Here is a 16,673-nt window from a genome sequence, read left to right on the forward strand (position 1 = left end):
AAAAGTTATATATGCGTTCGCAATCTAGCAATGAAGTAAACTAAAATTTGCACCGTCTGAAAGTGTCATGCTTGTATCATCAAAAAATTATTGGTGGCAGTAATTTTTTGATGACTTTATCACTGGTCGGTTTAATAAATGAACTATTAGATACACACCTATATTTTAAATGTAATCATACCGCAACGCTATCGCACTTTACAGTTGTTGAAATAATTTTATTTAAGTCAAACAATGCTGCTCCAAATTGATTTAGTCCGCTTAGTTCATTACTGTTTTAAGTTTGTTTTAACAAATTTTTTTACTTTTTAAAAATGTCGTCTTTTGTTTACCAACACTCATATTCAATTACGCATTTTGGTCTGATCTAGCATCATCACAAAATGCAATTATCATTTTTAATTATTTCAAGGTTAAACACATATTGCATATATAAGGAGAAAAGTTCAGAAGCTCTTGGAATAGAATATTGTTAGAATTAAAAGAAGGATCACGACTACAAATGGAAGATTATAATTTTTAATAAAATTTTTTATTTTACAAAATTAATATGGGACAATTTCTGGTACTTATTATCTTCGAAAAATGTAATAATCTAATTCATTTTTAACATTTAAACATTAAGTGAAGTCATGTATCCCAGAGTTCTTCTTCTAATAAAAAAGGACAATTTTTTTCCATGGTATATAAAAATCGAAACAAATCACTACCGGCACACGTTTCTTTAGGTTCACCAACTTGAATGTAACCACTTTTTGAAAAAAAGCCCACGGCTTTGCGTGCCGACTCGACTCTAATAGGCCGAGGTAAGAAGTTAAACGCTTCAACCTCCAGGTAACTCAGCAAAAACTTACCGATGCCTTGTCTTTTATAATCCCGGTGCACAAAGATAAAAGTGACAACGTGCTGAAAATTACCACCGGTTGTATCGAGACAATCTTTAATTGCTAACTTCAAGCTGGCGCACGCAACCACTATTTCTAAAAATCGTATAATGTAAATGCAAAATAAAAACAAACAAAAAAATTAGCTTTTTCTAGATTTTTGCTTTTTACAGAAGATAATAATAGATGCATAGCATTTTTTTAAACATGAAAGCCATCTGTTAAACACTTGTTAAACTCTTTTAAAAATACATACATAAATACTAATTAAATGATAAAAATAAAAAAATAATAAAAAACTTAACTAAGTTATAAAGGGATACTGGGGTAAAGTGGCCAGTCTAAAAAAAAATATTTTTTACTCATTTAAAAAGAAGTTAGACTAAAAAAATTTAGTTTGTATCATAATTAGCGCATAATTAACAACATTAACAATTAATAACATTAAATCAAAAATATCTCGAAAAAATTTTTATGTGAGAAACTTTTAGTTAAAACAAGTAGCTTAAAGTTTTTCTTACACTTAATATATTTAAGAGCACTGGTATGAGTATTTAAGAGCCTTAATGATGATGATGATTAATATGAAATAGAAGATTTTAAAGAAAAACAATTTCAAGCAGCAACTAATTGTTTAAATTTCATTCTAATTGGTTGTTGTGTTTAAGCGGCGAGCCACACACTTTTAAAAATAAACTTAGGAGTTATTTCAAAATTTAGACTAATCACGTAAAAACTTTTATAAAACAACTCATCTAAAAAAAAACTTTCATTTAATTTTTCAAACTGATCACACTTAGCGGAGTTAATGTGTCAAAGTGTGGTATTCTTGTTGTGTTAAGCTAGGTACTCTTGAAAAAGTTTGATTAAAAATTAAGTTTCATTAAAAAAAAAGATATAATTTACAATTAATTAACAAATATTACATAAAATCGCTTCAACAACTGATCAACATATAGCGATAACGATAAATAGGTGGTTTGACCATGACTGAACATTTGTATTAATATATATCTGCGAAAAATCAAACATATTTCAATATGAAGAGAAGTGTTATCAAATGTTTAGACATGACGTCAAAAATAAAAATAAAATACGTTTAACCCTGAAATCTTAAAATATTTGAAAAAGTTAACGTTAAACAATAAAATAGGATTGAAACAAATATAATGTAAAAAATTTAAAATATATAATCAAAGTTATATAAAGTTACAATATTCATAATTTTAACTTATATTTAAGTTATAATATTCATAATTTTAACTTTTCTTACTATTAGTAAACTTTGCAAATACCCTAAAATTACCCTAAAATTAAATGAAATTGCCTTTATTGCCGATTTGCCTTAAACTCTACTTTTTTCTGCCATTGAAAAAATTGAATAAAAACTACAAAGTTCGAACTCTACATACCTGATACAAAATCAAGAAAATAAGTGAGTATATAGGGATCAATATATGGAAAATTGGTATGAGTAGAAGCTTGCAGTTATAACCATTTTAAAGTTTATGCTTAAAATAAAAGCTTATTAAATATAAAGTTAAAAAGAAAAAAAAAAAAAAAAACGATATAATATAATTATTATGAATTATTGACCTTTTAAATTGTGGTTATTTTGCTTAAAGCCAAAAAATATCTGTTCAGTATCTTCAGGTTCCATTGATTCACCGCAATTATCTCTAGAGAGCGTTCGAAAAATTCGTCGATTTGTCATTGAATGTGAAACTTTTTTGACAGAAATCATTTTCTTGGTTTTGTAAAATCTATCAAACTTTTTTTCCTGATGGCACTTTAAAAATGAACATCATTAAAAAGAGTTTTATCTACGTAGAATAACTAAAATAATAAGAAAAAAATTTAAAAAAATAATAAAACATTCATTATTAAATTGTTATAATGGAAAATACTATTAACGCTTTTTTAAAATTGAGATAACCAAGAAATGAGTTCAGACAATACACAAAAAACGGATTTTGAGAAACATTTAATATTGATGACATTTAAAAAATATTTAAAGTGCAATTTCAAGCGAATAAATGCTTTGTTAAACAATTCTGTTCTGTATAATATAAATCTTAATAGCGATTTCTTAATAAGGAATTTAAAACACCTTTTGAACTTAAAAACAATTTTGTCTGCAACTGATAGGTGAGAAATTTGTAAGAACAAACAATGATGAAAAAAACTACCAATTAGTATTATATATATAAAATAATGGAAGATATTCTCACTATATTTTTGCAATGTCGGTTTAAAACCGCGACTATAAATAAAAAATCAAATTTTATGGGTTTAATAATAATAAAATTTTTTTTACATATAAAACGTGATTTTTTTACATATAAAACGTGATTTTTGCACAATTTATTACAAAATCGTAAAATTAGGCGCTCTAAAAAGTTTTTCAGCAAAGACATCTTCCATTTTTACATAATTTAATAACTTGTTAAACAAACTTCAAGAAATCTTCAATTAAAATAATTATCCAATTCCATTTAGCACACCTTCCTATCTCGTTACTCATTGTTTTATCTATTTTTTTTAACACTATCTACTGTTTACCCAGATCAGTAAGCTCTTTCCCACAGCTCTTCTTATATGACAAGTCAAAAAACTATATCGACTATTATATATATATATATATATATATATATATATATATATATATATATATATATATATATATATATATATATATATATATATATATATATATATATACCCACACAATACAACTTTACTGATTACTAGTAATTTTACAGAAATTATTATAAATTAAAAGAAACTATTGCATTGATTTGTTTTTAACGGTTTTTTATGTTTATATTATACTCGATAACTGTGACTGATCCAGGATTTTTTGGTGTTTGAGATAGCTAACTTTCAGACATAGAGCAAACTCCAAACATTGGTATGTTTATACTTATATCAAATAATGATGCTTTGCAAAAAATTGCGATGATTAGAGGCTGTAACACCCTCAAGTAGAGGGGGTTTAAACTTAATATGGTCATAATTTTTGAATGCTGAGAGATAATACTATGAAACTTATCAATTTATCAATGAATATAAGTCTAGTTGAGAATAGTACAAAAAATATTTTATCAACCCGTTGCCCCTCACGTTTGGGGTGGGGGTAATGGGGGTGGGGTGGGATGTAGGTAAAGGGCTTTTTCGTTCCCAGCCTCTAATCATCGCATTTTTTTGCTAAGCATCATTATTTGACATAAGAATAAACGTACAAATGTTTGGAGTTTGCTCCACCTCTGGAAGTCAGGTATCTCAAACACCAGAAAATCCTGGTTCCATCACTGCTTGATAACAAGGGTACCTATATTCCCTTGAAATATTGTAGTAAAAATCAATTTAAAAATAAAGAGTTACATCCATTGCAGTAATTTTAGAATTTTTTCATTAAAAAAATCAGACATTTAATTACTTTTCTTTTTTTATTCTTAACTCTAAACTATTTACAAAGCAGTAAATAACAAAAACTATTAAAACAAAAAGAAAGCTTTATTAACTAAAAGTAAAATTTTTTTCAGCCAAGTGAAATATCTACTTGCAATTGATATGTTTTTAAATATTCAGCAACATCTCTCTCTCTTTGTTGCAGTTTTTGTGAGATTTGCTCAATAGTTTTTCTATGGACAATATTGGAGAGTTCAGGCACAATTAAAAGCTCCTCAACAACTGAATTAAAAGTGTCCTTAACTTCTAATGGGGTGATAATATTATCATCAGATTTTATTTCGTTTATCAGTGACTCAAATATACAATGCTCTATTGGAACCCAACTTTCCATTTCACAATCTGCATCGCCTTCATTAATGTTTGTTTGGGTTGCTATGGTAGTAGACAATGCAGAACTTTTGCAAGTTGCAACTTTAGCTGCTTCGTGTGCATACCTTTGCCTATATGGTACCCTGATTTTTCTAGTGCGCATTTTTTCAGGTTTCTTCCCAAAGGGATTTTCACAATTTCGACAGTCACACAACACTCCACAAGCTCGATCAAGTCTAAAACAGATGCATCTGGTCATGTACTTTCCTTTGTCTTTTGAAACACATTTAGCTTGGTCATCTTTACCCGGAGTTCCGCGACCACATCGACATTGAGGCTCTTTTCCTTAAGTATTAAGTTAATAATACTAAAAATAAAACTCGTAGTTTTATTACTTTAAATTTTACTAAATGAGTTAAATTATTAAATAGTTTTGGGTCATTTAATGTCAATTTAAAAACATTTCTTTACACTATGCCATCTCATATATTAATGATTTTTTAATACTTATGCTTACATTTATAAAAAAATCTTCAATTTTAGTTTTCTTATAACTACAGAGATTCTGTCAGAATCTCTTTCTTAACCTTTTCCTGTGTACATTTTTTATGCACATTGCTTCACATAATTTGCTTTATCCCAAGCAATATTTTTTCAATAATGATGAAAACATGTACCTAACCATTTTCACAGTAAATGATTATATTACAATGGTCCTAATTTAAAAAGAATTTAATTTTACTAACTATATATATTATGTGCATACATGCATTTTATAGTTAAACTATAAAAAGAAAGTTAAAAACTTATGAATTTTTTGTAGAGCAATACCGCATAAATGCAATGTTAAACTCAATCTGAACTAGTGAGTCTAACTAACAACATGAGTACCTTCACTTACATTCTTACATGGCACAATGTTATTAAAATTAACATAATTTAAAATCAAACATGATAAACTGATGTAAAATGGAGCATAGATACACAATTACAAAAACTTTTGTAATTAACATTTGCAGTTATTTCACTTTCATTCCTTAAAAAAAAATCATTCCATTGAATATTCAAGTTTTTAATTTATAAACTGATGAAATTTTTAAATAAACCCTTTTTATTTGACCCTTAGAGTGTTTGCATGTTTGATATAAGTTAATAATAGATCAGACAAGTTGAGTTAACATAAAGAATTTCAGGGAAGAACTCATACATTCAAGTTATCCCTCAAAGCCATATTGATCCTCAAGAAATAATGAGTTGAGTTACATCAACAAACATATATACAACAATTATCACTCCAACAGTAACAGGAAAACAATAAAAAATCAGTGAGATTACAGCGAGAGTACAAAAAACACAATGTTGGGAGTTACCAAAAAGCAAAGGAAAAAGTTATAAAGCAAGGAAACAGTTGACAGAAGACTGGAAAGAGCGTCTGGAAAACAATAAGTATTTGTATTTGGTAATAATTTGTATTTGTATTTTATTAATCTGATTTTTAATTCATTTTGCCAACATTTTCTTATAAGTTCTTTAATTTTTCATCAAATTGTTTAAGAAATATTCAAAGTAATATTTTTCTTGTAAAATACAGTATTATATACAATTATAAGTAAAAAAAAGATTTATTTTTTTAAGTTTGTTTTTAAAAGTAGAAATGTTGTTGAGATACGTTGAGTGATATTTTTATATTTTAAAAATATTTCTTTATATTTTTCCTTAAAATTGAGAACAAATGTATTATTTAATAAAATGAACAAAAAATTAGCTAAGTAAAGATGTAAAAAATAAATAAAAAATTTAAGTAATAAATTAAAGTTAGTTTAAAAAAAACAAAATTAAAAAAAATAAAAAAGTTTTTTATTTTTTACGTAAAAAAATGCAAACTTTTTTTCGTTGGTTTAAGTTCAAAACTGTGTAACATAGTCACGAAACTTCTGCAGTTGTATTTAACAAAATTTATGTAAGTGTTTTCATAAGTTCAGCCCTTAAAAATTGGTATTTATCAAGCTAAAATGGTATTCACCAAACATTTTAAAAACTTGCTCAGCTCAATTTAAGCAAGAAAAGTTACACTAGCTATGAGCTGCCTTCACTTTAGCATAACATTAAAATCACTAAATATTAGAAATGGTGTAATATTATTATGATTCATATATAGCTATATTTTGTCAGATTGATATAGAATATTATTATAATATATACAATTTATGTATGTAAATTGCATATATTATAAAGTTAACAATAATCATAGTTATTAACTCAAATAAAACTGCATCATAATAATGCAACATCTCAAGATGTTACACTACTATAAATCATGTTACTATAACATCGTATAATATAATATCATAATAATATAATTAAGTTTAACTTAATGGACTTAATTTATATATATTAATATGCTATTATATTATTGATATAACATAACATCTTACAGGGTTCCTACAGGGTCATTGGTAAAAAATAGGAGATTAAAAAAAAAAAAAAAGGACTGTTGAGGCCTAAAAAACATGATTTTTCTTAGAAAAACAGGCTATTTTATGACACAATTTAAAATATATTATTTAAAAAAATGATAAATGAACAAGTAAAAACGTTTTATAAACAGCAAAAACTGTGTACATATATATATATATGTATCTATGTATATAGAAGTATATATATATGTATATACGTATATGTGTGTGTGTATATATATATATATATATATATATATATATATATATATATATATATATATATATATATATATATATATATATATATATATATATATGTATGTATATATATATATATTTATATATATGGTATACACTAGCCCTGAATCAAATATGATGCTTTGTGTATGACTGACAATATCAAATTTCAAAAAACAAAAAGTAAATAAAACTTAATAGAGCATAAACGAATCGCAAGATGCATATATGCTCTATTTAACATGGAGTTTACTTGATAATTAAAATATTTGGGGTTAACTTATCTTAATACTTATATTATAACTTATAGTTAATTGTAATTTAAGACTCTTATTTTTATATTTAATAATCATCTCATGTTTTATTTATTTTATAATTTATACTTGTAAACTTTTATATTTAAACTTTTATTTCAAACTTTTTTAAGGAAAGAATTGAAAACAATAATATTTTTTACATTTTTAAAAATTTTTCAATTGTGAACAGCCTTTCATTATTTTAATTCTAGTTTTCTTTTCTTTCCTATTTCCATATTCAACTCTGCGCTTAGTTTCTGTCCCAACTCTACTTTTTGCTGGTCTTCTAGAAATACAACCCTTGATATTTTTTCATGCAAAAACTTTTAATAGTTTGTTTCTCTCATCCAATATTTTATTGGCAGAATCTATTTGTATTTTTAGCTGTTTTATGAAATGCACAATATCTTCAAGCTTTAAAATGACCAAGAAAGTCTTCTGCAGTACATCTTCCTACAAACAATGTCCCCAAGTACGATGTTATTATTTGCTGAAAGTGATTAGAATGGTACGTGGCATAAGCGCCATATTGTTTTTTGTCTGTGATGTAGTTGTTTCATCAAATTGAAATGTGAATGGCAAACATTTCAACTCATTTTAATTAATTTTTTCAATATAAGAGGCAATGCCAAACTGAATCATATATTTAAGTTTATCAGATTTTTGTTGATATGCTTAGCAATTTCAATTTGAATTTGTCACAAATTTAGACTGTGATCTAGCTGATTTTGCATTTTTTTTTCCTGTTTCTTTGACTTTAAATGTAGATTAATTTGGGTTACACCAGTTAAAAATGCTTATATCCACAGAACAAAATCTATGGAAGCCATGATTAACAGATTTATTTGAAGCTTTTATCCATGGATAGCTCTTTTCCCAGGATAATTTGTATTTAGTCTTTCCCATATGATAATATTTACTTCAAAAAAATTAACTTTTTTAACTAAAAAATAAAAATAATAAATTGCACTCTTGGCTGCCTAAAAGGTTCATATCAATATAACAGAGTCTAGAAAATCATTGTAAAGTTTAATCATTGCAGTTAAAACTTTTATATTGGTAAGAGCTTTCCCATTAGAATTCTGTAAAACTGGTTTCATATGGTGAAGGAGAGGCTCTTTAACTCTGATTTAAAAATCTAAACCACCTAAACTATAAAACTACGTAAACCCTAAAATAAAATTGCAGTATGAGGTTAGGATGGTAATCTTTCTAGTTGTCACATAAAACCCCCTGATCAGCAAAACAGGTTAACGCCATATCAAAAAAAGTTGTTCTTTAAAATAATTTAAAAATAAAATTTTCATGATTATTACTATAATTTAACTATTCATGTTTAACATAACAAAATAAACAAAATAAAAGTTATTCGAAAATTCAATTTATAACATTTATATGGTTTAATATTCTATTTCATAAAAATTGATGTTAAAACTATGTTGTTGTTTTTTTTATCATTAATTATTATTATTTTTATTATTAATTATTATAAATTTTTATTACTATTAAATTAAGTAATAGCTGATATTATACCTAAAACAAAAATAGTAAATTTTGTTTGAAACACTTTTTATCTTGATTGCCTCCTAAATCCATAAAATATATAATTTATATATAAACATTGCCAGACTTTTAAAAAAAAACAGGCTAATGCCTTAAAAACAGGAAAAAAACAGGAAAACAGGCCAAAATGGAAAAAACAGGAACACAGGCTCTGTAGGAACCCTGATCTTATATAAAATAATAGAAACATTATTATGTATAATAAGATATTGTAATATATTATATATTATTTATAGAATAAAATATATATTGTATATTTTAAAAGATGCTATATATATAAAATAAGATGTTATAGTATAATATTAATATATCACCTTAAAAAGATGTTACATTGTTATGATGCAGTTATGATTTTGGTAATATATACAATTATTAAATAATTGTAAATATTAACAAAAAGCAATTATATCTTTATAAATTTTTTAAGTTTTTTTAATTAAATGGCACATATCTCATTAAGTATAACAATCATTTTCATTTAGTAATCATGTTTATTTAGTTGTTTTAATAGCTTCACTTAGTTTTCATTTAAGTGGAAATTTAGTTAAATTGGTGAAGATCAAATCTCGAGCTCAGCATGTTGCTTTGAATGATTACTCTGATTTAAAATGTGGTCAAAAATTTTGTTTGCCTAAAAATAAATAGAGATATTGTCAACACATTAACAATGATTTGTCACCAATCATATTGTAAGGCAACTTAATTTCTTCAAAAGCAAAAGTGTTTATGAGGCTTTTATCAAAGAGCTCTATGAGGCTTTTATCAAAGAAACTGGGAATTTTCGAAGAGTAATTGGTAAAAATTATTAGTCAATTCAAAAAAAAATTTTTCTCGCAAAAACAGAGGCAGTAAATTGACTCTGGTAACAAAAACACAATAAAAAACTTTCTCCCCCCCTCCCCCCACACGCACACCTACGCCAAATATTAGGGCAATTAGTTAATAAAATAGCATGAACATGCAGAGTGCAGAGTTTTCACAAAGCCTGAAAGTGGCATTTCTGAACCCCATGAAATATTGTAGCTACGGTTTAGTATACTCATTTTTAATTAATAATATTTTAAATAAACACTATTTATGTTATATTTATGATTGAAGAAAATGAAAGTTTCTATGGCAAGTTTAATTGTATAATAAACAATTGTCAAAATTTACCTGTCCTATATAACCTCTTTGTAGATTAATCAATTCTGAACCCCTCTCTCCCTCTTTTCTACTTTAAATTAGTTTCCTAATTTTAGTAATTTTAATATTTTTTATTGAATATTTAATCTAAATATTCAATATAAAATATATATTTAGTTTTTATAGTAGAGTTTTATAAAAATATTATTGTCATTTTATTAAGCTGTAAAAAAATAATAATTTGTAGTAACCTCTAATTTAAATTTGTTTGAAATTATATGAATTCAACATCAGAAAAGTTTGTTCTTTATGAAAACTTGGTCAAAAAATTTTTTTTGCGTAGTTTTTTGCATAAGTTTAGTGCAACTTGTACTCAACCCTAATTTTAAATGCTGAAATGCTGAAAAACATTTATGAATACCATATAGTTATGAAAACAACGCTGAACATATGGTTTCGTAACCTTAGTTAAGCTACGCAAGTGTTACAAAAGTTTAGTGAATACACACCCTGGTGTATAGGAGATGAAATGTCAGACTTTCCTTTGCTAATGCTGAGGATTTTCTGTAAGTTTCTGAGATAAAATATGAGATTTAGTAATTTGAGAATAACATACCTTAACGCCAGACAATTCCTTTTTTCATAAATTTCTTGCAATTATAAAAAAAACGCTTGTTCTCAAGAGAGTTGTTTTTGTGAAAAGATAAAAGAAATTATAATTAGAAATAGGAGCTACACAAGAAAAAAACGATTTAAACATTAAAAAAACAATAGAGATTTGAACATTGTTCACTCATTATATTTTAATTTGTACAAGAAATGACAAAACTTTTACATCATTTTTGAAACTAGGTTTTCATATAGCTTTTTATTTTCAATATTTCATCATTCTTGAATTTCTTTCAATATTTCATCATTCTTGAAATTCTTTAAAGTTTATGTAATTTTTTGAATTCTTTAAGTTTCATGTATAAATTTCGACAACTATTAAACAAACATTTAAAGTGTGTGACAAAATAACATAATTGTGTGATGCAATGTGTAAAAAAAATGCATCTGAAAAGAGTATATCTAGAGGCGACACCAAAACTTAAACTGAACTTTTTTTGATGAATGCAAGCTTGTGATGCCAAAATCATTAAAATCAAAGATGATATTGTGTCAAATATAAGTTAATTGACCAAGAATGATAACAACAACAACAACAAAAATGCATTTCATAAATTAAATTGAAGTTTGTGAAACTGTAGATTACCAATAATCTTTAACTGAGCGCTTATAAATGAAAAGATTATAAAAATGTTTGTCTACTATTCTATTATAAAAAAACAAAACTACCTTGTCTTTTTAAGTTTATGTTTCGTATAGATGAAACTGAAGCTTTATTGGTGAGCCATGCAGGAAAAAAACGACCAAACCGATACACAACAAAAAAATGAGGAGAAAAAAGATTAAATATGTCAGGAAATATCGGTATCAACCAGCAATGCTCCAAGTTTGTTATTATAGTGATAACTGCACCTAGCTTATCAGCTAATTTTTTTAAAAGCTCAAATTCAAAGCTGATTAAAGCAGAATTCACTTCATCTGTATGGATTTCATTAGTTGGTACAGGTGAACTATTTAATTTACAAGATTCATCTTGCTCTTGGTCATGAGCCTCATGACATTCTATATCCATAAGATTAGACTAAAATGAGACGAGAAAAACTAAAATAAGATGAAAAATGAAAACATTAAAGTAAAAAAATCAAAATTTTACCTTTTTGTGCATATTAAACTTTACCTGTGTTAATGATTGCGATGGAGCTGTGGAGCTTCTCTGTCTGTTGACTGCTTTAGAATTTGAATTTAAAAAATCAATTTCATCATTGTCATTCAAAGTGCCTACAGAGTCAGATGTCAAATCTTCATTATTGTCATTTAACACAACCAAATCTTGTTGCATTGTAAAATTTTCAAAGCTAGTGTTGGATAAAAAAGAGCTTTTATATTTTTTTGTGTAGCCCACAAGATTTTCAAGAGCTTGTATTAAATCCTTTTCCTTGCGATCAATAACTTGAACACCAAGGTTTATTAAAAACTTTAAATATTCTAAAACATCCACTGAAAGATTGTCACCAATTTTGTCCTTTATCAGTTGACGTGCTACAATATAAAAAATATCATCAATTGAACCATTCAAACAACTGCAGCTTAACGTATCTATATGTAGTCTACGAATCTTTAGCTCAACGTTTGATAATCCTGCAAAAAAAAATTAATATACAATTAACAAAACCATTTCAAATACCAGACCATAAATAGTTATTATTTTAAGTATAATATACATGTTATAAATCTTAGGTAACTAGCTAACTCTTATAGCAACTCATTTGAATATCTTAAATGTGTTTGAAATATTAAAATATTAAAGCCCAAATGTAACGGAGATAAAAAAAACAATGTCAATTGAAATATTTTCCTTGACATCTATAAACATCTTTCAACTGTATTTACCTAGCCAAAGAAAAGGAGGCCATTACAGTCAAAGGAGCAACTCATTTTTAAAATTGTTGTAACAGCCCTATAGCTCCGAAACTCGAAAGACAAACAAGGCCAAACAACAAATTTAGCCAAGAACAATTACCTGTTATTACCAAACATAAAAAAACTTTACATACCTGCAACAATCTTATTTAGATCTGATTCAAAAGGCTCCCTTGGAAAAGCAGAATGTGATATTAAATTCAATGCTGATGAATAATATGGTAACAGTCGAAGATTTTTTATTGCCTGTGGTGCAAATGCATCAAAATCTTCTTCATACTTGTAATACATCAAAGCTTGTATTAAATATTGGGACATTTTAAAATTATTTTTTGTATAGAATACATTCACTGCGCTCACTATATCAGAAATAGGCATAATTGTCTGCTTTTTCTCTTTCATGTCTTGTAAGATTACATTTATTTTATTTTCAGTCTGAATTGATACAGTTGTCATGCCTGTAACAAAGGTTACTTAAAGTAGTAAACTTTTAAAGCCATAGAAAAATATTTTTTTTGTAAATAAAACACAAGTTAAATAAGGAAAATCTTACCTTCAATAGATATATCAAGTGTTTCCTCAATATCATTTATTTGTTTAAAATGGATATTTTCAGAAGATTTATATTGAAAATCCATTGAGGCCCCTTTATTCTTGTTTATTTCATGAAGACACATAGAAAATAATGCTGATACTAGTGGAACAGTAATTCTACAATGAGAGATTGATTTTCGCAAAGCATTGTGGACCTCATTAAAATTATCATTCCCAACTTCTGGAGGGATACCACTTAAACAACCACTTTGAACATGTTTTTCTAACTCTCGAAGAAGCATAACAGCTTTTTCTGGAAAAACAGCTTGAAGTTGATCATCTATCACATCTTTCCACCGTGTCATAAATTCCTTAAATTATATTAATATATTAAAACGATAAGTAGTTATAGACTAGTACAGGAGTCGGCAACTCCAAGATGTCATTACCATGGCAAAATTTTGTAACCAATTGCCATCGTTTAACTCTGTTCATAAGCTTTTGATAACAAAAATATTTTAATATCAATGCAGTGACCAAAACGTTTAACCCCCCCTTAGATTACCAACATAAATTTTTACACAATAATTCATCAGAATATCTTTCAGAATATCTTTCATTAACTTCATCAAGTAATAAACAAATTTTGGGAAGGTTTTTTTTTTACTAAGTCATTTACATCTTAAATCTTAAAATTAATGGTTGACAAAAATACAATGTTGTTTAAAAGGTTTGCTACAGCAAGGTTTAAACTTAGTAAGATTAACTTTCATTTCTAATCTTACAATACAGTTTTCATACTAATTGTGTTTTTATATTAAAGCATTACATTTAAAAACTTACAGTTTTTAAATACAATGTTGACATTTTTGCGCGCAAGTTTTATTTATGCACTCTTGCGTGTTTTTTGACTGTTTGAGCAATACTATATAAATTGCGTACTTTATTTTAATTCTAATTCAAAAAAAATTCTAATTAGTTATTTTAATATAATTCTATAACTCTAATTATTTAATCACATTTAAAAAATTTTTTCGAAAAACTGTTTTTATTATAATAAATTAAATCTTTTCTTTGTTTCAATAAAGTTAAAATAAAGTTAATTAGGATAATAAAATTAAAATATATGTAATTAGGATTAAAGAGCCACGGGTTGCTCACCCCTGGACTAGTATATTATAAATAATTTTATAACATAAAAGTATAACAAAACAAAAATTACTTGTAAATTATGAGCAATCAAAATTGGATCAGTTGTGTAATCCTTGCGCACATCTCCAACATCATCTGGCTCCCGAAAAACCATGGCTAATTCATTTGAACATTCTTTAAAATAAGTATGGTCAGATGGCATTTCTTTTATTATTTTATCCAGAAAAAAACGAAGATTTCCTTTAACAATAAACCATTTCCCAAATATTTGTCTTAAATCATCTCGCCATTCACAGCATTTAGTAGTGAAACAAGCTTTTAGTGACTTATTGTGTTTATTATGTCTATCACAAAGCTCTACTAACACATCGTGTACTTCACTAAAACATGTTTCTTTTAAAAATGTCCAGGTCAAAACATGCTTTGCTTCATTATACACTAAAAGTATACCACGATATTCTTCTAGAAACAATTTCATTGGATTTCCCCAGACACCTGGCAAGCCAATTCTAGCTCCAACACAAAAGCTATCATCCAAAATTATACATTCATTAGATAATAACTGATGCATACAAAACTTATAATAATCATCCTTTTCTTTAAATGAAGCTAAGAAACATCGACCCAAAAGAGCCTTACTAGGATGACAATTAACGTAAGGTGGGAACATAGCTTCATTGCTTATTTCAATTTGGCCTCCAGCAGCAGTAACATGCTCTCTAATACTGTCAATTTCGTTAGCAAAAAATTGTGAAGTAATGGTATGGTTTACTTCATACTTTGTCTTAACCACATCAAATAATCTGTTCACTGTCATACCATTAATAACATTCTCCATTATAAATTCCATCATTCGTTTAGTTATACCAGCCTTGTGAAATAACATAAAAGGTAAATCCAGGTTTGGGAACATTCGCAGGAGACGTGGATCATAACCTAAAATTTCATGCTGTTTTTTACCTTTGTTAGAGCAACGCAAAAAAGATGTAACAAGTAACACAGGTTTGTCTAAATCATACAACATTCGTAGAGCAAATCTTTGTCCAAAAGAAACAAATGTCATGGGACATGAACAACTTGGGCAGTTTAAAGGACGTCCTGCACCATTCCTAGCATACACTTGCTCAAAATCCCAAAATTGAACTGATGGTTGTAGCATATCTTTTTCTGTAATTCTTGACAAAATTTCTGCTTTCATTGCAATATCATCAGTTGCTTTGAGAACAGTTAATATTTCAGGCTCATAAAAGTTTGCGCCATCTGAGCAACCTTTCTCTAGCAATGTTCGTGCATACACTTTCCACTCAACTGCTTCTCTCATTAATGCTTGACGACTCTTTAATATCTGCAAATAGCTTTCATCAAGCACATCTAAAATAAAAACCAATAAGTACAGCTACAAAAGAAACTTTTAAAACAAAATTATTTATGCTTTTAATGTTATCAATATATTTAAACTAATTGTATCCATGTGATGTTTATGTCAACAATAGTTATTTATAAGAAACATTTTCTTTTTTTAAATACAAACTATTTTAACTATACTTTATAAATTTATAACTAATTAAATTAAAATTAGAAACTAAAAAAAAAGTTAATATAAAAGAAATGTCAATTAATAAAGAAAATGATCAAATTTCATTAAATGTAAAACATGGGTATTATATTCTCCTTCCCAAAATTTTAGGGGCCACTACATTCAAAAAAATTACTCTTTTTTTCAATCTTATTTATTTTTTTATCTCTAATAATTTAATCTTCTTTAACCCTATATCTCTAAACTCTCAACTTTGAAACACTTGAAACATTTTGAAAATTTTTTCAAACTAAGTGTGTATATATATATATATATATATATATATATATATATATATATATATATATATATATATATATATATATATATATATATATATATATATATATATATATATATATATCTAGGACTATATATATATATCTAGGACTATATATATTTATATATAGTCCTAGTCGGCGTTTACGGGGTAAAGTTTTTTTTATTCCTGTAATGTATTTTTTTATTACTTTTTTCCTACTAATATTATCATATTTATATAATTTTTTAAATTTTTATTTTATTTCTATTTTTA

At 26.4% G+C, this 16,673-nt stretch overlaps 1 protein-coding gene across 5 annotated transcripts in view; it reads right to left on the reverse strand.

The window, feature by feature from the left end:
* Positions 1–497: 497 nt before the first annotated feature.
* LOC100199564 (uncharacterized) overlaps positions 498–16,673 on the reverse strand; it is a 37,643-nt gene continuing 21,467 nt past the window's right edge. The window contains exons 3-9 of one of the 5 annotated variants that reach the window (XR_010643093.1): positions 14,633–15,933; positions 13,430–13,781; positions 13,011–13,334; positions 12,134–12,594; positions 11,686–12,037; positions 2,481–2,673; positions 498–980 (exon numbers count right to left, since the gene is read on the reverse strand). Coding sequence is in view for 3 of the 5 variants with exons in the window: in XM_065815502.1 (XP_065671574.1) it covers positions 4,426–5,012; positions 11,686–12,037; positions 12,134–12,594; positions 13,011–13,334; positions 13,430–13,781; positions 14,633–15,933 (3,377 nt within the window). In the remaining 2 variants the exon portion in view is untranslated. Of the gene's footprint in view, positions 1,226–2,480; positions 2,674–4,323; positions 5,035–11,685; positions 12,038–12,133; positions 12,595–13,010; positions 13,335–13,429; positions 13,782–14,632; positions 15,934–16,673 lie in introns of those variants that run through there. The other 4 variants (XR_010643094.1, XM_065815503.1, XM_065815502.1 and 1 more) reach the window with 4 other exon arrangements.

The sequence above is a fragment of the Hydra vulgaris genome, chromosome 13, assembly GCF_038396675.1.
Source record: "Hydra vulgaris chromosome 13, alternate assembly HydraT2T_AEP".
In the NCBI taxonomy this organism is placed as follows: domain Eukaryota; kingdom Metazoa; phylum Cnidaria; class Hydrozoa; order Anthoathecata; family Hydridae; genus Hydra; species Hydra vulgaris.